The sequence below is a fragment of the Hippocampus comes genome, unplaced genomic scaffold (assembly GCF_001891065.2).
Source record: "Hippocampus comes isolate QL1 unplaced genomic scaffold, H_comes_QL1_v1.1 scaffold137, whole genome shotgun sequence".
Classification (NCBI taxonomy): domain Eukaryota; kingdom Metazoa; phylum Chordata; class Actinopteri; order Syngnathiformes; family Syngnathidae; genus Hippocampus; species Hippocampus comes.
The window spans coordinates 1,335,311-1,358,937 of NW_017806002.1; the positions used below are offsets into that span (position 1 = coordinate 1,335,311).

Sequence of the window (23,627 nt, forward strand, 5' to 3'; positions counted from 1 at the left end):
TCTGTGTTTAAAATCATTACATTTGACTGACTGATGTGCAAAGGTTCATCTCTGCTCCAACAAAGCCCCTTTTTCCCGCACCCTTCGACATTTCTCTACCTCTACTCAACATAAACAGAGTGTGCGTGTGCATACCAAGCAGCCACAAAACATAATTGCAGTACTGGTGCCCTCATTTCCTGTGTTGGTTAGAGAAGTGGGCTCTTAAGACATGCTTTACCACCAGCAGGATTCCGAGGGGGGAAACTATCTAAGCTGTGCACATCTAAGATCCTCATGATTTGATGCGTGCGTGGTATTCACCTGGCCGTTTTCACACCGCCTCTGATGACCTGCATGTCCACGGTGCAACTTCCATTTGAATGTGCAATGAGGTTGATGTCCGAGAACTCGGCCTGCAGGGAGACAGCAGACAAAATGAACTTAAATTATTAACACACATTGCGGTAAGACTGAGATGAGAGCAACGTTATACTTTGCTACGGACTGTAGACATAATTCATCATGAATTACTGTATTGTGTGGGGAAGCAGAACAACACCGATTTAAGGCCTCATATCGTTAGCTCACTTAGTGATTCAACCCATAGGCTCTCACAAATTACATTTACTTTTTTTTTGTGTACTTGCAGGAAAAATATGTGCAATAAATGTTTTGAAAATGTTACGACAATTCCTGTGAAGGACTAAAACATTTATATTTTATTTTAACATAATTATATTATTTCATTAGTTTTCATCAGCAACAAACCAATTTAAAGATTTTCAATGATCAAAACATAATTAAAATATTTAACATTAAAGTTTGTCTAACATAATTATATATATAGAATTATACATATCAAATTCACTATTATATTTAATTTAAAATACATTTTGTGTGTGTGTGTGTGTGTGTGTGTATATATATATATATATATATATATATACTGTATTTATTAGAAAGATATTTTAATTCCAATAAAATATGGTAAATGTTCTTTAAATCCTTTTCAATACCTGCTCCACTCCCCCAAAGCATTTTTTTTTGTTTTCATATTAATGTTTTGTATTCAATATAATGACAATTATGATTTATTATTGTTTTGTTAAGCACTTTGTTACAGCTGCAGCTGTTGTGAAAGCGCTATATAAATCAGCATGTATTGTATTGTATTGTATGTATTATTATTAGTATTAATTTTATTATTATTTTAGTATTATTCGTGTTATTATTACTATGTTTGTTGACATAGATGTTGTAATAGCAATTGTCTTGTCCCTTCAGTGGGATTATAGTACCTGCTCCACTTTGATGTCATACTCCCCAAAAATCTTCTTTCCCCGAAACACTTTGGCCCTTAAAGAGAAAAGAGGGGACACACTTTCATTAGCAAACTGTTACTTGTCCACACTCCCCTCTAGTGGACATCACACACTCCTATTGAAATAATCAGAGAGAAAATGGAGGCCAGCTTGTGCATATTTAATTCGGCAAACTTTCTCTGTCAGAAGCAAATACCTATCTGCAATGTGAAGAAGTATTTGCCCCCTTCTAAAATTGTTGTTCTTTTTTTGTTGTTGCAAATTCCACAATTTGATTGACACATGGGATCTTGATGATAAACGCGTCCAGTCAAACAGCATCCTTGGAAGCTGACTTCCTGTATTTAGCTGCCACTTTACTGAAGACGGATGTAGGAACAGATTACAGTAAAGACGCAGGCAGATCGATGAGGATGATGAGGATGAGGCTGCCGGCCAAGCTGCTTGGGGACATTTTTATTATTTTACGGAGCGGCGTAAAATGGAACGCAGATGGCTTTCATTACATGCACCAGGAGCCAACAAACTGAGTCTAAATAAAGCAACCATGAGTTAGTTGGTGGAAAAGCTTTTTGTTTCTCCCCCTTCCCTTTGTTATACATGCACCTGAAACAGTGTGGATTCATAATGTCTTATGACAAACAGTGCTTTTCTTAACACTGCACTAGAAAATATAAACTAACAAGTTACTGTGCAATCATGGCAACCTGCCCAAATTAAAAATGTGCATAATATTTCCCTCCATAAAAGCTCTTAGGAACTGCTGAGAGCCATCTTGCTCATTAGCATGGTTCATTAGGATGATAACATCTGTGATTGAAAAACAACACAAGGATGAGGGGGGTTGTAAGAAATCAATATACAGCATCTGACACTGTAAATGTAGATTTACACGTTTCCCCAAAGTATTCCTATATTTCTGGTAATTCAGAGTGCCTATCGCAAGTAATGTCCCACAGAGTTCAATACCGAGTCCCATGTTATTATAAGAACTTGTGATTGCATGCAGCAGACTCATGAAATGCAGTGAACAATTTTTTCCTAACTCATGCAGAAGCAGCTGTCACACTTACAGACCACATGAGCCGCTTATTTATGACAAACATACAGTTAAAAGGATACACAAAAAGAGTTCAAACTTAGATGAAGTGGAGAAGTTGAGAATGGAATAGATTCACAAATGCAGTTTGCAAGTTCTCCTGCCAAACATGGCACCCATAAATTCATAAGTTAACTTCATGACTTAAAGCTAACCATCCGTTCAATTGAATTTAGTGCAACATTTTGGGTGAGATTAATTGATGTGTTGATGTGAGCTTGGTCAATCCATTTTCAGGCTTTTGGAGTGGGTAGCACTGTGGTTAGTGTTTAGCACGGTTGCCTCACCCCAGAATGTCCATAGGTGCGAATTTGAATACTTATTTGTCTATTTATATGTGATTGGCTGGCCTTCAGTGCCCTTAAGTCAGCTACGATAAGCTGACAAGATTTTCAGCATGCTATTGGGCAGTTGTTTTTGTAATTACTGTATTATTAATAGGGATGTGCTGATTTAATCAACAACTCAGTGCTTGGTAAAATTGATTGGATGAGTTCTGTTGACTCAGTTTTCAGGATCATTTCATGCAGCCCCACTTTCAATTTTGATCGGCGGAGTCCAGAAGTCTGAGACAGCCATGGGAGTGTGTTTGGTCTCTGCCAGATGAATCGATGCAGGATGGAAGGATGGAAAAAATCTATGGATGCCATTGAAGAAATGAGAGCTTTTGACAGACTTAAGCATGTCCTCTGGTAAAATTTAGCATTCTTCCTCATGGGAGTTTCACATTGACTTGAATGTGCACTGATGAGGAGAATGCACAATATGATTAAAGAAGCAGTGCCGCTGTTTGCATCTCAAATAGAACTAATGGAAAAGGAAATTGAAAAAAGTTTAATAATACTTTTCAATACACACCCCAAGACACAAAAATAAATTGATAATGAATTGAATGGGCTCAAGCTGGTGTATAAAGTTCCACGTGCGTGTCAAACTGATGTGTGTGGCCTGTTAAAACGCATGGCAGCGTCACATGGTCACTGTTGATTGCAACGCATGTCCTTCAATGTCACTCAACGAGCGCTTGAGTGAGAAGACGCAGGGCTCTGATTGCTCACGCTTGTTTCACAAGGCTCAAATCAGCCATGTTGGTTTCAGTGAGCTTCCCTGGGGTGAGGACATTGCTTGAATTATTTAAGCGGTGGTGCAGTGAGCCCCCATACACCTGTGTGTATTTTCAGCAACCATGCTAGTATTCCAAAAACAAAGTGTGTCATGACTCAGGATGAACAGCAGCTGTGAAACAAGATGCTTTAGCAACATGGAAGCACTTTTTAATTAGATATCATTATTACCAAGTTTAGTGTGTGTGGGGGGCGGGGGGGGATATCAAACCAGCCTTTTTTTTTTCCAGTTCCCAGATGTCCGTGACACACTTCTGTCAAATGTTTTCATTTGACCGTCTTTTGACCCGTACTTTAATCAGCCTGTTTTGAGGGGGTGGTGCTTTCTCATGCACACGAGCCACTGCTCACCCTGCCTCGGCTACTCTACAGGTAGTCTTATGTTTTGCTTAAAGCTAACAGACAATGCAAAACACCATCAATGAGCGAATGAATAGCATTAGTGTATCTCAAGGCAATATACCACTTAGCATTGGTATTTTTGGATGCAATCGGTTGTGCAACACATGTAAACCAACAATATTACAATACTGACAGGTATATATTCCTTATCCTTTTTGAAAATATTATGACTCATATTACTGCAGATTATTGAGTTGTGACCACCGCCGTCTCTGGCCAAGGCTCATGGACCAGAAGGAGCAGCACAATGTTTAGTGATTTATAGCAAAAAATTGTGAATAACACTTTTTAATTTCATGACATTCTATTCAGGTATGTATTTACTGTAGATTTTTACTGTTATTTTTATGAAAATTAATGAAAAGCATTTTTTTTTGGGGGGGGTGGGAAATAATGGCATTTCCATTCATCGAATTAAACTCATCACTGTACATTGCTTAGACTGAATCAGAAAAAGGTTTGCCCTTGACTTTCGATGGTTTCAAGTGACTCGGCGGAAAACCTCATCGATTGGACAGAAGAATTCCCTCTGATGCACACGCTTAGTGAGCAGGCTTGTGTTAGCTTTTCGATTGACTGTGTTTGACTAAAGAAATAAAAGCATGCCAAGGGAAGATTTCGCTCACCGCGGTTTTGATTGTTCTTCCCGCATGCAGATAATGAGGGATTTGCAAGCGAGCTGTGTGAAGTTGTGGTTGTCAAAGGAGAGTAATTAGAAGACACGCTTCATCTTTTTTCCTCATCATATAATTTGACAGCTTTGTTTCCACCATCACGTATCCTTCGCCCCCACCTGCTCCCTAACACGTCCTCCGGCATGCTCTTTTCCTCATTTGCTGAGATGAGAAGGGGAGGCACATTAGAAAATGTACAAGGATCGATAATCGATTCATTTTACAGTGCCTCAAAACATAAGACAAAAAAAAGGGTCGCAAATGATTTTGTGAAATAAATAAATCAATAATTCGAACTCTTGTGCTAATTTATGGCAAACGGTAGTTTTACAGACGTTGCAGCCCATTTTTGTGGGAGCTCAAGCACCACTAAAATTTTAGAGGTAGTTTATTAGTATTCAAAGAATACACACAAGTCCCATAAATTCATGTGCTTTGCATGTTGCATTTCATTAAAAAAGTAACACAAATAAGGTACATTTTTGGCGGGCTGGTTTACTGCAGAAAAAAAAAGCTAACTGTTAACATGTGTTTAAAGGACGAAGTAAAATCAGTTGCCCTCCCCAAGAATTTAGTAGGGTTACAATATGTTGGTTTTTCGGAATCCAATTACTTTCTCTTTTTGCGTCGCTCAACATTTAAATAACCTTTCCCGGATTCGACAGCTTCGTCACAGACTCTCCAAAAAGTGTAAAGCTTCTCTTTCATAAATATGGGAATTATAATGTGTAAAACTGTGAAATTTATCTTGACACTGGCATAAACTATTCTAAATATTATTGATTTTAATGGAAAACTTAGCTTTTGAATACACGAACAAAGAAAAAAAAATATGGATTTGATTTGGAATGCAGACAATTTACAGGCCTGTCAACGCCAAGGTACACCAGAGTACACTTTGTGCCTTTTTTTTCAAACTTTCCCATGATTATTACATTTCTTCAAGAATTGTAGCGGGTGGATAATCCATCACGGGGAAAAAGAGAGGCATAACTCACGAGCGGCCGGGAGCACATATCTCTAAAGTCACGTTTTCTCTGATTGCGGTAGTAAGAGCACTGTGATTCATCTTTCAACAAGGTGAATCTAAGGTGAGCACGTGACTCACTGTGGCAAATAGAAATTCACTCTGCAGGCAGAGAAAGAGGAGTAGTCTACAAATGCAAACCATACAGGGGTCCTTTGGTTTACATGGTTCCAAAAATGTGTCATCCAAATACATTCCGTAATTATCACTCAATACCAAGCTATAAAAGTTTAAAGATACACAAGGCATATCCTGACTTGTGCATAAATTCATGCCACCACCATGGAAAAGGGACTCTGTCAAAAACTGAGGACCCATTGTAGTTTTTTTTTCCCCACTTCATAGCCTCCCTGTTCTGAGCTAAACAACCCATATAGTGCGCAAGGAAGCCGGAGTACATGGAGAAAACTGATGGAAGCGCGGGGAGATCATGTAAATTCCACATTGGAGGGCCAGACCCAAGATTTGACATGCTAACCATGTATAACCACTGTGCCAATATCACCGTGCTGGTCTCAAAAGATTGTGTTTACTCAGATATGTGCCCCTACTCTAATTAACAAATGTGTCATCACGTCCTCTATTGTATACGCTTGTATAGATCCATCACCCACAAGCAATTGAGTCGTGTTAAAATGGGCTGAAGGCGACGGGTACAAAAGTGACAAGGGCACCAGAACTGCTGATGTCATTGTTGGCATAGGGGCTGATAGAAATGAGTCACAAATTAATATTTCTGTGTGAATGCGGCCGGCTTATTACGAGGCAAGAGTGGGAGATTTATGGTATGTTAGCGAGATAGGCCGGCCATCCTTTGAAAGCATTTATGGCAAGAACTTTCCACAATAAATGGCTGAGGACTGAGGTGCACAAAAAGATTTAAAATCATTTGTGTCTTTTATAAGATGAACAAGGCACTTTTGCAGCGTTCTAACTATCGTAGCTCACGTGTACTGTTTAAAAATGCTTCTCTTGGCCGCCCAGATTCCCATTCTTAGCAGGTACCCTCGGTGAATTGTACATGAAAGGCAGCTTTTTTTTTTTTTTTTACAACAGCCCCCTGACTGACATCCCGCCCTGCTAACAGGAACGTGTCGCAGGCTACGACGCAAATATTCGTTGATGAAACGTTGCCATTTAATATTTATTCGACACATTTTTACAGCATCGGAAAACGTTAATAATGTTTGTGTCACGTTTGTCCTCTGACAGAAACCATATTAAAACAAAAGAATGTATTTCCGTGCCATCTTTTTCCATTTTCAAACATTTTTGAAAAAGCTCTAGGGAGTTACTGGGGGGCGCTAAAGAGCCGCATGCGGCTTGAGAGCCGCGTGTTGCCGACCCCCGGTCTAGGGTTATATAAAACCTGGTGCAAGAGCAAATAAGCCACATGTGCCATCTAGAGGTGAGTTGTGATATTTCAAATTAAAACTATACTTTGGAACCTTGCCATTCCCAAGGGAAGGGATCGGGCCAGTAAGCGAATGGCATAAGTCTGCGTACAATTGAAGTCCATTGAAATCAAATTTTTTTTTTAACTAAAAAAGTCTCACAAAATGCTGATGAGTCTCCAATATACATTTCCTATGAAAATGGGGGCTTGCTCCCATCCCCCAAAACCCCAAAGCAAACAAAAAATAGAAAGAAAGACAAACACATCCACTATAATACAGGTAACTTTCTAATCGCGCGTAAATGAAAGAATAAAGAAAAATATGTTTTTATTGCTTTACTACTCTTAATTAATCAAAGGAACTCAGAGTATGGTCAGTTGCCGCGTGCCCATCACTGCTGTAGCGTATCTAATTCAAAATTGAAAAAAATATATACAAACATAAAGATACTATTATGAAATGATGAATAAATCCAAAAATGCATTTGCAAAAATGCATGAAAATAAATGCATCCTCTCTAATCAGCACAGTGCTTTTCAGAAAACAGTTCAGGGAAGAAAAGCCCCCCAGACACTAATTTGCGGTGATACTCTATTGCTCAACAACAACAAAACTCAATAACTGGTCATTTTCAACATGACAAAGTTTTTGAAAATACAATAAATGAGATTCACAAAGCAGCATTTATGAAAATTAAAATGAGGTCTTTTGGACAAAATGTTCCCAACGGCAGCATTTCGCTTCACCGCACAAAAAAAAACTCCACTGAACTGTCCACACCCAACTGCGCGCAGACCCAATTAGCAAACAAATGAAGGTAGCGACTTGCTGGTGAACACAGCAGAGAACGAAGCCGTTAAAAGCCTGATAATCTCTCTCCAGAGGGAATATTTGCCAACACGATAACCATGAACTGCAATTAAACCCTTGTAGGTCTAAAACGTGTGTGATTGTTAACCGTTTAAGTGCTACCAAGATGCCATGAAAACAACATGACAACCTTCAGAGATGAACATGGCTAACGGGGCTTGTTTTCAGCAGTATGCTGTCCTGCACTCACTGAAGTAGTTTTGCTGATTTGGAGCACAAGGGCATTCCCGGGACACCAAAGCACAATCTGTAGAAGTAGCAAGATTAATATATCACACAGCGACAGTGTGCCGCTGCAGCAGGATGAACGGAGCCAGCTGTCGACGTGCCAGTGATGTAATTTTTGTAAAAGCACCTAGTTGATGTTTTACCGTTCAAAACAGAAGCAAATTTTTGATTTACACCCTCCCGACACCGAGTGATGGGGCCGAACAGTTTTTCTGTGATTCAAAATTTGCCAGTGCATGGCATCCCAAATTGCGAATGACAATTTAAAAATAAATAAATAAATAAATAAAACGGTGCAGCATGGTGGTCGACTGGTCGACCTGCACTGTGAGTTTGGCATGCAGAGGTGCAGGGTTCTATTCTGACTCCGATGGAAAAAGGTTTGCAGGTTTTAGAGTAAGCGAGACTATGGCTCTGTTGCCATGCATAGGAATACAGCTTATAAAGTGTACATACTGTATTTTTTGGACTATAAGTCACGAAGTCACTCCAGACTCTGGTGTGACTTATACTCTGGAGTCCAGACTATAAGTCACATTTTTTGGGGAGGAAATATATTGGACAAAAACCAAGATCAAGAACAGTAGACCTCAAACTGTCACCAAAATGTATGTTCCTCCATTCAGAAATACATCCCAGCACATGTTTCAGTCTGCCTGATCGGAAACTCAGCGCGTTGTTCAAATTTGCAGTGCGATTATTCAGAGGGCCCCAAAAAAGGAGCACTCGAGCCCAGTGCATCAAGCAGTAGAGATGGAAAAAGTTCAAGCATGGGCTGCTGATTGCTTTATAACAGAGGTTCTGAAATGGGGGTACGTGAAAGCACTTGAGGGAGTGCATGAGATTTAAAAATCTATTTAAAAAGTGGCATCAATGCAAAAAAAAAAAAGAGCTTGAACACAACAGCTGCCTGCCTTGCACCAAGGATGACAAAGATCCTCAATTAAGCACAAATCTAAGTGTCTCACACAAATGAAAAAAGTAATAACTAACGCTCAGTTCAGTGCAGCAATGCAATATTCACTGTTGACATTTGATAATGTCAGTCTACTTTTTAATCAAGAAAAACATTTTAAGATTTTTTTTTTTTTAGTTGTTGTCAGAAGTTATTGCTGTTATTTAAAAGTTGAAAATGATTTCTTTCTGGAATGACACATAGCCATACTGATCCCAATTTTAAACACCGTTTTTCAGCGGTTCAAAAGCCTGCGAGTTCATCATGTTTCGGTCGCCAAGCCCTATCACACAGGAGTCCCATTCCTATCAGCCTTGTGCCTTTATATCCCATTTGCAGGGTGCATGAGACAGTGGTGTGTTATCTCAGCACTTGTTGAACCCACGGGCATGTAACAGATACCCAAACCAATCACACAATTCTTCGCTATGGCCGAGAAACTAAGAGCTGCACACCAGGGCGCTCCATTTTAATCAGCCTATTATTTTATCTTGGTGCAGGCTCTTCACTTACGAGTCACCTGTGCCGAGGGCCCTGTATGGCATGTACACGGAAGAGTAGTACCCTTCCACCTGGGTTTGAAGCCTTGTAAGATGGGTTAAAAAACAAACAAACTTAATCCGTGGTTACCATTAAAAAAAAAAAAAAAAAAAAAAAAAAGCAGGCTCTTTGGCATGGAAGCCACATGGAGAATAAACATCTGTTGTGTGGTGGATTGCTCCCTCCAAATAAAAAATAAATACATACAAGCTTTTGAACTGCATTATTATTTCAATGAACCAAGGGAGTGTCACTGCCAAAAAGTAAAAAGACAATAAAGAGAAAAAAGCTTTTCCAGCCTTCAAGCGCCATTGCACACAATGCTCTCAATCCAGCCCCGATGGTCCGCATATTGACAACAGGTCTGCTTGTTCTACTTGATTTCTTGTTGACAATTTTTCATGGTCATGAGGTGCACGGATAAAACCGTGACACATTTTCTCATAGGAGAAAGAAATTACGGGAGTGTTATTCAAAAGATTATGCAGTACATAATCATTCAAAAGTTCAAATTTCAAATGTATGCCGTAGTTAGTGCAAATAGAGCTTGAGGGGATTGGCGGCATTTCAACGCGTAATTGGGATTCTGCTCCAGTAAATACTCCATGTATTTTTTTTTGTCTTCCACAATTTAATTAAAGACAGATGTGACTTGAATGTACCGTTATGCAATACAACTGCTTGTTATCAACAAGGTCCGCAAAACTGCACTCCACTGACTCCACAACCAAAATAAAAAAATCATGCTACTTCTACACCCTTAAGACACCAAATAAGCACAAAATAAACTCCTGACTATAGTTTGTGCCATGCTTTGCGGCGTAGTTGCTGCTGTGCACAGACATTTATATGATACCGTTCACATGCTTCTGATTTGGAAACAACCAAGCTTAGATCACGTCGCAATTGCAATTTTGCTAAGTCTCGAAGATCCGCCTCCTGTATGTGCTCGGACAGAACGTACGAAGGGATTACAGATTTTTCACTCACACCATGATGGTGAGATCATCCTGTCTAGCATGAAACAAAAATAATCTCTCTGTAAAGCCATCAAAGAAGTACTCTTTCCCACAATCTCAGACTTGCACTGATTCGTAATGCGCAAGAGTACCTATCAATCCATCCATCCATCCATCCATTTTCTGATCCGATTATCCTCACAAGGGTCACAGAACATACTGGAGCTGAATAATCCCAGCTGTGTTCGGGCAGTAGGTGGGGGACATCCTGAATTGGTTGCCAGCCAATTGCAGTGCACATATAGTCGGACAACCATTTGCGCTCATAAACACACCTAGGGACAATTTCGAGTGTTCCATTGTCCTATCACGCATGGTTTTGGAATGTAGGAGGAAACCGGAGTGCCCACAGATAATCCACACTGGTGCGGGGAGAACATGCAAACTCCACACAGGAAGGCCAGAGTCAGAATAGAACCCTGTACATCTGCAGATGGACAATCGAGTACCTAGTAGAAGGGAAATGGACCTTTTTATTTATTGTTGTTAAATAATGCACAGTTGATACATCGTTTTCATCTAAACAAAGGTATTCTTTTTTTAAAACGACCCAATGGGGTATTTTCACCATCACCGGGCCATTTTGTGTTTGATAGCTTGTTCTCCAAGTTGCCAATTAGCCGAACAGATGACTCTGCTTCCCCTGACTGGCTCACTCTAACTTTCAAAGTGTCCAACAGAGAGAGCGTGAGAGGACGCTGGAGACGAGACAGTAGTGGAATGAGAAAGCAGCATACTTTATGTCCTCAAGATGCCATGTTTTTTTTTTTTTTTTTCAGTTCAGGCATAAAGTTGCACCATCCAATTGTATCGTTAGAGAATGTGTTTTTGAAGCAAGAAAATCATAGACAACTGATGGATACTAACCGACTTCCCATTGGTGTTGTTTCTGTGGTGACGACGAGTCTTTTTTTTTTTTTTCACACGGAACATGAGATGTAGAGCTAAACATTTGTGATCATTTCTTCTCAAGTCGAACCTTCAAATTAGGTTTTACGATACCATTGCATTATTTTCACTCTATTATCTTTGGACCTCATCAGGGATGCAACGGCTGAAGTCCGTATGACATATACCTTGGCGTTCAGGTAAAAGTGGCATGCTGGCCTTATCTCCCCTTCTACTTGCTGTCATTTGTGTGTGTGTGTGTGTGTGTGTGTGTGTGTGTGTGTGTGTGTGTGTGTGTGTGTGTGTTGAGCCATGACTTGGCTGAGTGCAGCAGCCTCCCCAGGGCGGTCATGTGCCTTGGTGCTCAGTCGGACCACTGAGACACGTGTCGCAGATCTTTTCTGTTTCTGTACAGTAAGAACCCTTGTCTTTCGTCTAATACACACGCGCACACACACACAAACACACACGCACTTCTATTCCACACTCCCCGTTTTCGCCTTGTTTCCAGGTGTGAATTCAGACAACCTCTTCTCGCCATATCGCAATAGGGCAAACGACAGCGTTGCCTTGCAGTTTTTCCTCCCCCCCCATTCACTCCTTATTATCCTTGACATCCACAAACACTTCGTGACATCACAGGGAGGAGATGGAATCGTTCTCGCTGCTTGGCTTCAGTACACCGCTTCTTCTTTCCTTCGTAACCTCCTCTTTTCCCCATTGCAGTGTTTTCATTTTCCCATCACATTTAATGGCTACAAGACAATGATGTGCATCTAAAGCCTTCGTGCAAGTATACTCTAATGTTAAGAGCATTAAAAACGAATATGTACAGCAAAGGATTCAATTCATGACCGGGATGACAATGACAATAATATTGTCGATTTAATGGTACCGCACTTGAACATTTTACCGCCACAGAAGCTCAAAAATATGAAGGTTATTATTTTGCGGGGGGAGAATAACCTACAATAGACGGCTGGAATTGACAGACAACTGAAACGGAGAAAAGAAAATCCACACATACTATGTATTAATATGAAAAAAAAATAAAAAGAAATCTATGGTTTCTTATTTCATGGAAACATTTCAAGTATTGGCAGGGGTTGTGAGAGCGAGACTTCTAGACCATAAATATGAAGCAGTAAAATGAAAAACACAAAGTGCAGTGGTAACTGAGCATGCCTTGTGCTGCATGACAATGAGATGGGAATAAAATGAAAGGGCTATTACAGGAAATTGCAGCAAAATGACCAAACCTAAGGCAGACTCAAAAACGAACATCGTGGAGCAATCACTCGCATCAGAGTCAACTGATGCTAATCCCCGTTGAAGATGTCATGTCACAAAATCATTTTTAACCCTTTTAAGGGACAGCGGTTACTACAGTGGACAGCAGATCAGGTTATCGGGTTACAGGGCGCATAAAAGGGTTCATACTGCACAGGGAGCACAAAACGTGCCAAGACTCCATCCGCATTTTGATTCATCAGAGAAGCTGCTGACATGTTTTGATGGATGCTGCTGTTTTGGTTTGGGCAAAGTAGTTCTACGATGTTCTACAGTGTTTATTACCGTGCAAGTATTGCCATAAGACGGTGACTAACCGGGGCGTATCCTTCAATGGTTCATATCATTTTTGAAATTACAGTACGCATTTTTAGTGTGCAAACTGCAGCTCCTCAGCAAGCTGTAAATGATTATGAATGTGGGTGTTTAGGGCTCAGGAGGGAGATTTTTTTTGAGTCACGACTTGCTGGCTGCGCACACGTTAAGGTAAGTGTAGGCTCATCGTATTCTTTTTAGGCTGTTAACGTGAAAAGGGCTTATTGAGGGTAATGTCGTGTGAAAGCCCCTCCCTCCCCCTCCCCCCGTAGTTGGTGAAATGCAAACACGGACATCACGACGACAAGAACGCAATGCAGTCAGGCAGCGTGAAGCCGCCCACGCTGGCATCGTGCCGCCGCCGCACATACGGAAACATACAGGCAGAAAAAACAGCCACCCCGAATTGTTCCCTCCTCTCCTCTTAATCTTTTTTGTGCGATGGAAATGATTCATCGAGAGTTTTCCAGCCTAAGGACAGCTATCACGGTGGGGCTTCAATTACTTAACCCTTGATTTATGTGGCCTGCGGCATGAATATGAGCTCGGCGCACAATGGATGTCAACTTGAAAAACGGCGGGATAATGCGGCGAGTGGGAAGGAGTGCAGTTGAAGAACAGCTGACCAATAGTTTAAACAGATTACTCAAACCGGACATGAATAAAAGTCATCATGAGGACAGCAAAATCTCTGAGCTATTGTAATAATGACACATCAGTGATTACTGATTTGGGAGTGTGACTGTGTTCCCGATGATACTGCTCTTATATTAGCTTAACAGAGTTACAGTGATCTCAAACTGATAGCTTCCTACAGTGCCTTTCAAAGGACCCAAGTATTGCCAAATATTGGTGGCAGGGTCTCATTTATGCTTCTTTAGTTCCATTTCTTGTTGTTTTGGACTTCCATCCATCCATCCATCCATTTTCCGATCCGCTTTATCCTCACAAGGGTTCGCGAGGGGTGCTGGAGTTTATCCCAGCCATCTTCGGGTAGTAGGCGGGGGACACCCTGAACCGATTGCCAGCCAATCGCAGGGTTTTGGACTTCTGTGTTGTATTTTTTGTTCCTTTGTATTCTGATTTGGACACGAATTTTGAACTTCCACCAGGAGTTGCCTCACAAACCGAGTCGGGCACTGGGTGGTGCCCCTTGAAGGGGGGTACTTTTCCTTCTTGTTTTAGTTGCTATGCAGTTGCTGTGGCTCTTTTATGCTTTGTTCTGTCAAACAGGCTTGATGTCTCACACAAATTAGGATTACTCAGTGACAGGTCGTCAGTACGTCGAGCTTTCTACCAGGATCATCTCTTTTCCGTGTCTTCTGCATCCTGCCGTGCTCTCTGTAGCGACTTTGGCTTTTCGTAGATAAAGACTTTTACTTTTCAACTGCCGTGTCATGTCTGCTTCTGGGTCCTAATTCCGCTCCTTTTGTATGAAAAAAAATATGAATGTAAAGCAGTCAAATGAAAATCAGGAGTCGTTCTAGTTTAGTATGACAATCAGCATGTGGCATTCATAACCTTGAAATGTCGGGACTTTTGTAAACCGAGGACCCCCTGTATGTTTATCTGTTGACTAAAATGCACTTTTTTTGAATTTAAAAACATACTTAACTGTGTCCAATATTAACACTTTCAGGGACAGCGGTCACTACAGTGGACAGCCTATCATGTTATCAGGTTACAGGTTATCATTAATAGTGCATGTAAGGGTTAACTGCTTTGTTTTGCCTATTCTACAAAGCAAATGTAGCCTTTCCAGTTTGCCCATGTAGTGTGTGCAACACCAAAAGGAGGTTTAAAATGCAGTAATTGCCTCAAATCCCAGTGTGTGTTGTAAAACAATGCCCCCGGGGGCAGATGCTGGGTGGGCCAAGCCGATAGTGAATCGTGTACAGCTCAGATTGGCTTTAGACCAATCTGACTTGCTGATGTATAAGAACCTCTCATTCGCTATATTGAAGAGAGACCATTGGAGAAAATAGTGTTTTTTGATGTCTAGAAATGAGATTTTTCAGATTTGAACATCCTCTCGGCTCATTCTGGTTCTTTCTTTCCGGACGACTTTTCCGCTATTATCACAGCTCTCCCATCTGACTCCTCTTGTCGCTCCATTTTCATTTTCCTCCTTACTTACTCTCTTCTTATGCCCCCACCGATAACCAGTAAAACAAACAGTGCTGATTCACATCGATTGTATCGTAATGCTGCAGGAAAAAAAGAAAGCACAGGGGGATACATGGGAGCTTCTTCCAGCACACACACGGTCAGATTTCATCTCATTTTTTGCTCTGGGACTGAAAGCAGAAGCTCAAAATTCATTTAGGAGGACCGCAGGCAGTAAACCTTTTTGCTATTAGGCGGCTACACTCAACACAGCGGGATCAATTTTGGAAGTAAACTCTTGGAAGACCAAAATACCTTTTTAGCAATGGAAGTAAGCGACTCAACCACCTGCTACGATTTCCTCCCGGTCAATGTCACAGTTCAGCATCAAAGGATTTACTCTGCTGAGAGAGTAAATTGTTTGGCAGGTAGGGGGTTTATTTAGTTGTATGATATAGAAGTTAATTTCACTTTACAATTGCATGACAGTCGAGAATGTGACATGATGTTAAAAGGTCGCCTGTACAGTTAATAACGGTTTAATAATCTGAAACATAATGATCATTTGTTGCTCGTGGTTAGCAGATCTGCCCCTCAGTTCAGCGGTTTAGAGTTCAAATCCTGTCTCTCTTGCTTCCTCCCCTGTTCAAGAAACATGTATGTTGGCTTACCTAAAGACTTAGAAATTAGCAGTAGGAGTGAGCTCACAAGCTACTCAAACAAGGACACCATCATTGTGTTAAAAAGAGGTTAGGAAAACAAACTAACAGAACAACTTGGAAATTAACCAGAGCTGTGGAATGGATTGTTTTGCTCTGGATTCTCGCTGGCATTACAATTGTGTTGCCCCTGAGATTGAACCAACAGAGATTATACTGTAAGTCTTAATTAGATACAGTGTGCCGGCACAAGAGACCATCTCTTTTGCCCCAGTCTTCTAATTGCATTGCACCACTGCAGAGCAGATCAAATTACCTGTACTTAAGTGTAGCAGGAGAATAACTTGATGGCTTGGCTGGATGCACATTGAATGTACATGACAACATAAAAAGCAATTTGACGTCTACCAAGACAAAGCATAAACAGTGCAGCTCATGCTTTTGCACCAACGTCTGAAATCCCTAATGAGTATGTCTCCATAGCAATCCGGACAGCAAAGTGTGTTCATGCGTGCGCTTGTGATGCTGTTAGATTTATAATACATTTTCATAAAAAAAGATTGAAATGTGATGCAAAAGTCAAATTTTTAGTTGATGCCAAGAAAGTATGCCGAAGACTGTTCCACACTGGTACTCTTTCAGTTAGTTAGTTAGTTAGTTAATTAGTCTATTAGGCTCACGCCGGAGGGAGTAATGCCCAAATCGTTTTTTTCTTTTTAAGTTTTCATTCACATTCCAAAAACAAATGTGACTTCTAATATTGACGCAATGCGTCCGTGATCTGAAATGTCGTCACATGCCTCAGTGTTTACGAAAGTAAATATGGTTCCGCGTGTAGGAGCTCATTTTATCGTCTTATATCGGCAGAGTCGCAAGGCGGGAAGAGGTAGAAATATTTTGGGGATATGAGGCAACGCTCTCAATGTCTCAAATGACCACTTTGAGTTTCCTGTTTCAAGTCATTCATTTCAAGGACTAAATTCAAATCAAATGTAAAGACAACTGTTACTCAAAACAAATTTGCAGATTCACGGTCAATGTCATGAATCTTCTGAGCAGCCTCTAACAGACGCACGGAGCACAGATTGAGCTTTTGATGACGTATAGCGCAAATGCGCGTGGATGAGCGTTAATACTGCAGACAGATCACATACATATTTGATTTATATCCGCATACATAGGAGGCCCAGGTCGGATTTGAAAAAAATCGGAATTGTTATTTAGAAGCGAGAAGGATTTTGTGAATATGGTCATGAATGTCATGGTCCCAATAGAAACTAATTAGTTTGTGTTGCAATAGTTGCTTATTGTGATCGGTAATTTTCCATTTGCCACAGAAGTGTAGGGGAGTTTCAGGGATTTCAGCCATATTTGATTTATTAAACCGTCACGATTAAGTCTGACGATGAAGCTTCTGGAGCATGGTCTGTTGCACTGGAGAGACCTCATCTGCATAAAATATGAGTTGAGACGATTATAATGCAAATGCCAGCGCATCATGCCAATCCATCAACGGATCAGCCACTGAGAAAACTCATGCAAGCACACAGAGGACATGGACTTTCCACACATTAGGGACGAAGCCAAGATTGAGAGGAAGACACACTAAGTGCACTGTGCTGCCTTCAAATGCAGTACAGCACATACAGGACCATTCAAAATAAATTGGAATAATTTGGAAAAAAGTCATTTGCTTATTCAGTTTAGTTCGAAATGTGAAACTCATAAAAGTAAGCTGAGCCAAAAGGCAAAACTCTCAATTCACCGGTCGATCTACGTCCCAACCCTCACCTATAGTCACGAGCTATGGGTCATGACCGAAAGAACGAGATCCCGGATACAAGCGGCCGAAATGGGTTTTCTCCGCAGGGTGTCCAGGCTCTCCCTTAGAGATAAGGTGAGAAGCTCGGTCATCCGGGAGGGGCTCAAAGTCGAGCCGCTTCTCCTTCACGTTGAGAGGAGCCTGATGAGGTGGCTCGGGCATCTGATTAGAATGCCTTCTGGACGCCTCCCTGGTGAGATGTTCCGGGCATGTCCCACCATCAGGAGGCCCCGGGGACGACCAAGGACACGCTGGAGAGACTATGTCTCCCAGCTGGCCTGGGAATGCCTTGGGATTCCCCGGGAAGAGCTGGAACAAGTGGCTGGGGAGAGGGACGTCTGGGTTTCCCTGCTAAAGCTGTTGCCCCCGCGACCCGACTCTGTACAAGCGGGAGAAGATGGATGGATGGATGGAAAGTCTTGCCTGATTTCTTTATTAAAATTAATTTGTATTGCTTTTCTTACTCTTCTGAGTCTTGTTGGTTGCATTTGGGGTAAGTTATAATAATGCAAATTCTTTTTAAAAATCAAATCATAAAATTCTGTATTTCACTCTGAGTGTTGTGAACATATTTAACATGAGATTTACTTTTTAACTGAATTCCTGAAATAAAATGATTTTTCCACAGTGTTTCAGTTTACTGAGCTGCACCTCTACATATAAAAGATATTTCTTTTCAAAAAACCTTAATTGAGTCATTGTTCTGTTTTTCCAATCATCAAGAAATAATTTAACGTGAGATCAGTCTCCTGACAACACCATAGGTCCAACTTAGGAGAAAAAGATCACTTGTTGCCATGGTAACACCAGCGGTTGTGAGGCCGATCGGTATGCTTTACAGCCTTTTTCGGTATCTGTACGCCTCATGCATGGTAACTGCTTTATCTGCAGAGCGTCGCACAGAAAGCCGGACGATGCCTCTTTCTTTGTATTGTTAGGCCAAAGGTTGTCCTTTCCCACATGTTTTAAACTGAAGGGATGGGAGAAAAGGTCACCGTGTTGATTTAACACTCCTTTACAGTGATTCACCGCAAAGATACCTCAATATGTCATTATCTCTGGTCTTACTTGACAGAAGACGTGAGATCCGCCAGAGTCATTTCAATTGCCCTTAAATGAAAAAAAGAAAAAAAAAGTCAAAGCTTTTTTTTTTTTGCAGCAAACGTATCCATCTATGGAGGGCTGCCTTCTCTCTCCTTGAGAGAATATAATAGAGGGGAAGTGAAGAGGTCTGTTCATGCAATATCCAGCAATCTGCAAAAGGTCAGAGCTCTCATTCTGTATATTGGATAAAAAAAAACCCACAGACACACACAACTGCATTATCTGCTGTCTGTTTCCACTGATCTGACCTAATGATCCAACTCATTGTCGAATCAACTGATTTTGCAATGATGAGCAAGTGCGGTACTTAACGCTGTATTAGTATTGCATGAGGTGACCTCCGAAGTCAAACGGCAAAAAGCTGTAAAATTCTGACTTTGACCAAAAGGTTGGGGGGGGGGGGCGTGTCTTAAATGTTCCAGAAATTCTGGAAATGAAAGGCTCACAAATGCACACGCACTTCACTTCACCGCATTCCAGGCAGCGCCAAAGGATTAACTCTGCATGTGTGAATTGTTCGAGTGTTTCAATGTCATAATAGTCAGGGATGCTCGCCAGTTGTGAAGTGGTTGACTGAGAAAATCACTGAGCGAAGCTTGTCGACTGCCAATGTAGCTTCCTGCCCTAGCCACCAACTGGCTAGCATCTGACTCGTGATCAAAACGTATGTGTGTTGTCTGTCTGCTGTGTTCTGTTTGTGATTCCCTATCACTGTGTTGCGGAATTAGTATGCCATGCGAGATCACCAGGTGTTGGAAATTCTCATTTATTTCCCAAAAATAAAGTATGTTGGCTCATCAATCTATGCCAGAAATGAATAGGTAGAACAAAGAAAAATGACAGAATAGCTTTATGTTTAACTAAACAGGCCTACGTGTATGAATACACTGGAATGAGATCATTATTCCAGTCCTATATTTATACTCTTTGTGAAATTTATCAAATGTAATATATGTACCGCTGCTGACGATTGTAATAAAGTACAGTTGTGAAAAAGTAAAATGGCTACTCCCCATCATGTTCAAAATTGGCTGAAAGGCTGGAGGTCAACAAATAATGGGTAATTCGGCCGCAGCAGGCCTTGAGGAAATAAAAAAAACCTTCAAATGACGCTGATTAGTCAGTAAGTATTGACTTAACCGTAGCCATTGCATTCACTAATGGCTCGGGCCCTTGGGAGCGAGCACAAAGCCCCGCACAGAATAAATAGTGGGACAAGGAAAACATACATCACGCAAGCCGTTCAATTAGCTGCGCAATCTGGTTGAATCTGTTCAGCAGCCATATTTGAAATGTTTGGTTTTATCAGAAAGCTGCATCAATTTATGCTAACGTCACCCTGTAAATTACATAACCTCTCTGTGTAATAAGCGGTTGAGTGCGGTGTTACACGAAGCGATTAATTGTGTGGTGAGGGTCTTGTTCGTGTTCAAATCCTTTCAACACCAAGTCTACTTGTGGTGAAATATGATGCGACTGCATCAGTTCTTGATTGTGCTCGGTTTCAAAATGCACCTTGTTCACTTTCGATGGTTGCAAAGATAGTTTCTTGTTCGATCTTCTATTACGACACTGATGAGGCAATTTTGCGGGATTTTTGTGTGAAAGAAGCAATTTGGACACCTAGCAATATGCAATCCTCTTTTAATTGCTTCCAAAATCTGGCATTTTTCTCACCTCCTCTCTGGAACATTGATTCGTCAAAAGCTGGCAGACACAGAATGAGGGGAGGCAGTATTTAACAGAGGCGAATGCCATCATGTGACAAGAGTGTGAAGTTTAACGCCCGACTCTAACTTCTCCTGCCCTATTGTGTTGAAAGCAATTGTCACTTGTCCATTGTATGGCACCAGATGGTGCGCTGACATCATCATGCATCCGACTAGCTAATTGCTGGGTGCCCTTTCACACTGTGAAGTGTCGGCAACTCGCCGCCTTGACTGTGTTCTGTCCAAAAGACAAACAGCTCTGATGAGAGAATTTGGTGAGATCACTGAGAATAAAGTATGACGGGAGTTCGGGCGTAGAAACGCAAGGGAGTTAAAACCAGGAGCTAATGTGAGGCCATTTCAACAGAAAGCTGCAATCAGGTGACCAAGCGACAAAGACCTACTTAACCCACCCACCCCCTCAACATTCCTAGTAAGACAATGTCTTTGTTGACAGAAAAACATTTTCAAACTCAAATTTTGGACTGCAGGGCAACGAGCGGCATCCGCCACAAAACCTTCCAATTATGTTAAGTAACCAATTATTTGCCGCTAATGCGCACGGCGGGGAAGCAAACGGAATCACACTGGAGCTGACGCAGATATCGCAGATTTCCAGCAGAGAGGACGACGGGTACAAAGGGGATGTGCAGTCCTGTTTTGGGAGAGCAAAGGGAAAGAGAACAGATGCGGCCTTTGGGCTGAAACTGCTGAATCACCACGTCTTATCATATTACTTCATCACTTCCTGAACCCGCAGCAGCAGAAGCAGCATTTACGGTAACGGCAGTTTCCTTCTCTGGAGACGCACACAAAGCAACTGTCATGATGAAAGGCACCCAGAGGCAGCAAGAGGAAAGGAAAAGGCAAGGTGGGTGGGACATGCAATTAAAAAAAAAAGAAGGTGTTTTCCAGACTACCAGCCTATTTTGTTTATCACTCCGACCCCCTCCCCCGTTTTGCCAGAATCACCTTGAACGTCCCTGGATGCTGTCTTCTCCGTCACCCGTCAACCCAACGGGCTCAGAGTGTGTTACGTAACTGCTACATCTAACACGCTCGTCTCTGCGTCTTCCTCCTCTCTTTTTGGAGTGTGTTCCCAAAAGGCCAGTCGCACGGCACAGTCGATACTAGCGAGTGAGTGACTCATAGCTCATTGCTAATATTTAGAGGGAAAAATTGGGACCATTAGTGTTTCTTAACTGCGGGCTCAATTTCCTCTTGAAACACAAGACTGAATGCCAATGTTTGTCTGTCAAATAGGGTTGTAAGACGGAAAGCAATCCATGCCGGGGTCGTTAACTGGTTTGATGGATTGCCCAGAGTACTTTGCACACCTTAGAAAGAAGCTTTTTTTTCCCTTGTAAATGGGGAAATTAAAGCCCCCACGAATGTCAGAAGAACGTTGTTACAACACAAATTCTGCCGCTGGCTGTTAAATCTCTAGACTAACCTTTTCAAACTTTGAGGAGATTAAATGTAAGTCACTTTGGGCAAAAAAAAATTGTCTCCCAAGTGAATAAATCACCCTATAATATTTTAATACATCACCTAGAAGAAAATCAGGAAGCGTTTAAAATAAAGTCATTGAATACTGCCAGACACAACTGATATTACATTACAATTAATCGTTGTTTTTCTGTTTGAAAATGAGATACTAGATGATAAAGTTGGTGATTTATTGTGTGATGGCACCACTGTTTGATGACATGGTATAATAATGATAGAAATTAGTCTAGAGGAGGGGTTTCGAACAGTTTGTTGTTTTGGAAGTTAAGAGCATGAACGTCTCATGTGTTGTTCTTGGCCAAGTGGAAAATCAATAACATTAGTAGAATGTCTGTCTGGCTTATATGCCAGAAGCAATGATAGAAGTGAGATTTAATTTATCATCATACGGAGTCTTCTTAATATAAATTGTAATTTTCTGACGTTACCATTTTCTTTTCATTATGCAGTGTATATTTTCAATTAAAATTGCCCTTCAGACCTTTAGGATCACAGATTTGCAAAAGTCACTGCATTCATCAAGCACAAATGATTGCAAACACATCCATATGCACAAGTAGCCTATATTAAAATGTAAATAATAAATAATCTAAATCAGAGCCTCGCGTATTTTGCAAATGAAATACAAACAGCACAGATCGCATAAAAGGAGAACTGCATTCTGCTCAGCCATGCATTCAAATGCAATGCTTTTATGGATGCAGGCTGCGGAGTCTTCTCACATTTGGTCGTCACCGCATCATGGGTGGCCGCATCCAATCATATGGCACCAAAACACTCGCAGCAGGCGACGCAGGATTAACATACTGCAGAGCTGCCATTCATATTCGCATTCAGGCCAGCACTGTGTACTGGCACCTCCTTGAATAAAACACGCAGTCACATGCAAAATGTTGGAGGTTGTAAAAGACGTCATTTCTAGGAGTTATTGTAACAGTGAAAATGATTCCTCTTCAATTTCAACTGTTTGTTCCTAATGTCTACACTACGGTTGCGGGGTTTGAAAACACATTTTCAAGTTTTCATTTTCAGTTTGCAGTGGGAGAGACAGCCTCGACATTAAGTCCTTGTTTCAAAATGTTCAAGATGCTATAACTAAAGAGGTGTGCCGAGAAGGGCTTCAACGACTTTAAGTTTTTTGAATGGGCGTCCATTGGCAGGAATTCGACCTCAAGCTATAACCATCACAGTGGAGTGGTGAAGTCGACACATTGCCTACCCGTAGCACAGAGCATCCCCCCCCCCCCTTCCCTACTGACAAAGTCAACAAAAGCCTGACTCACTGATTGCCTAAACGATTATTCAGAGTGATTTTCTATGTGATGTGTGTGGTGTGTTCAAAGTAAATGTTCCTCCCCGATCTGGATAGAAAAAAAAATCATTGTGGCTGACAAGTGTAAATGTTAAAATGGTTCAGCGTTTACGATCACAAATCCTTTTGTGTGGTCATCACCGATGTCAGCCGAGCCACAGACTGTGACTCTGACAGGAAACCGAACGATTCTATCCAAATATGGAGCGTTCAGAAGCTCGGGCTGATAATGAACACAAAAGAAGAAGCAACTGGTTGTGTTGCGTTTTTGTAT

The 23,627-nt window shown here is 41.2% G+C and overlaps 1 protein-coding gene across 1 annotated transcript in view; it reads right to left on the minus strand.

Annotated features, from left to right (window-relative positions):
* Window positions 1-23,627, minus strand: part of syn2b (synapsin IIb) — a 48,606-nt gene that overhangs the window by 20,514 nt on the left and 4,465 nt on the right. Inside the window, exons 2-3 of the mRNA XM_019892494.1 lie at window positions 1,281-1,338; window positions 304-395 (exon numbers count right to left, since the gene is read on the minus strand). Of these exons, the coding sequence (XP_019748053.1) occupies window positions 304-395; window positions 1,281-1,338 (150 nt within the window). The remainder of the gene's footprint in view (window positions 1-303; window positions 396-1,280; window positions 1,339-23,627) is intronic.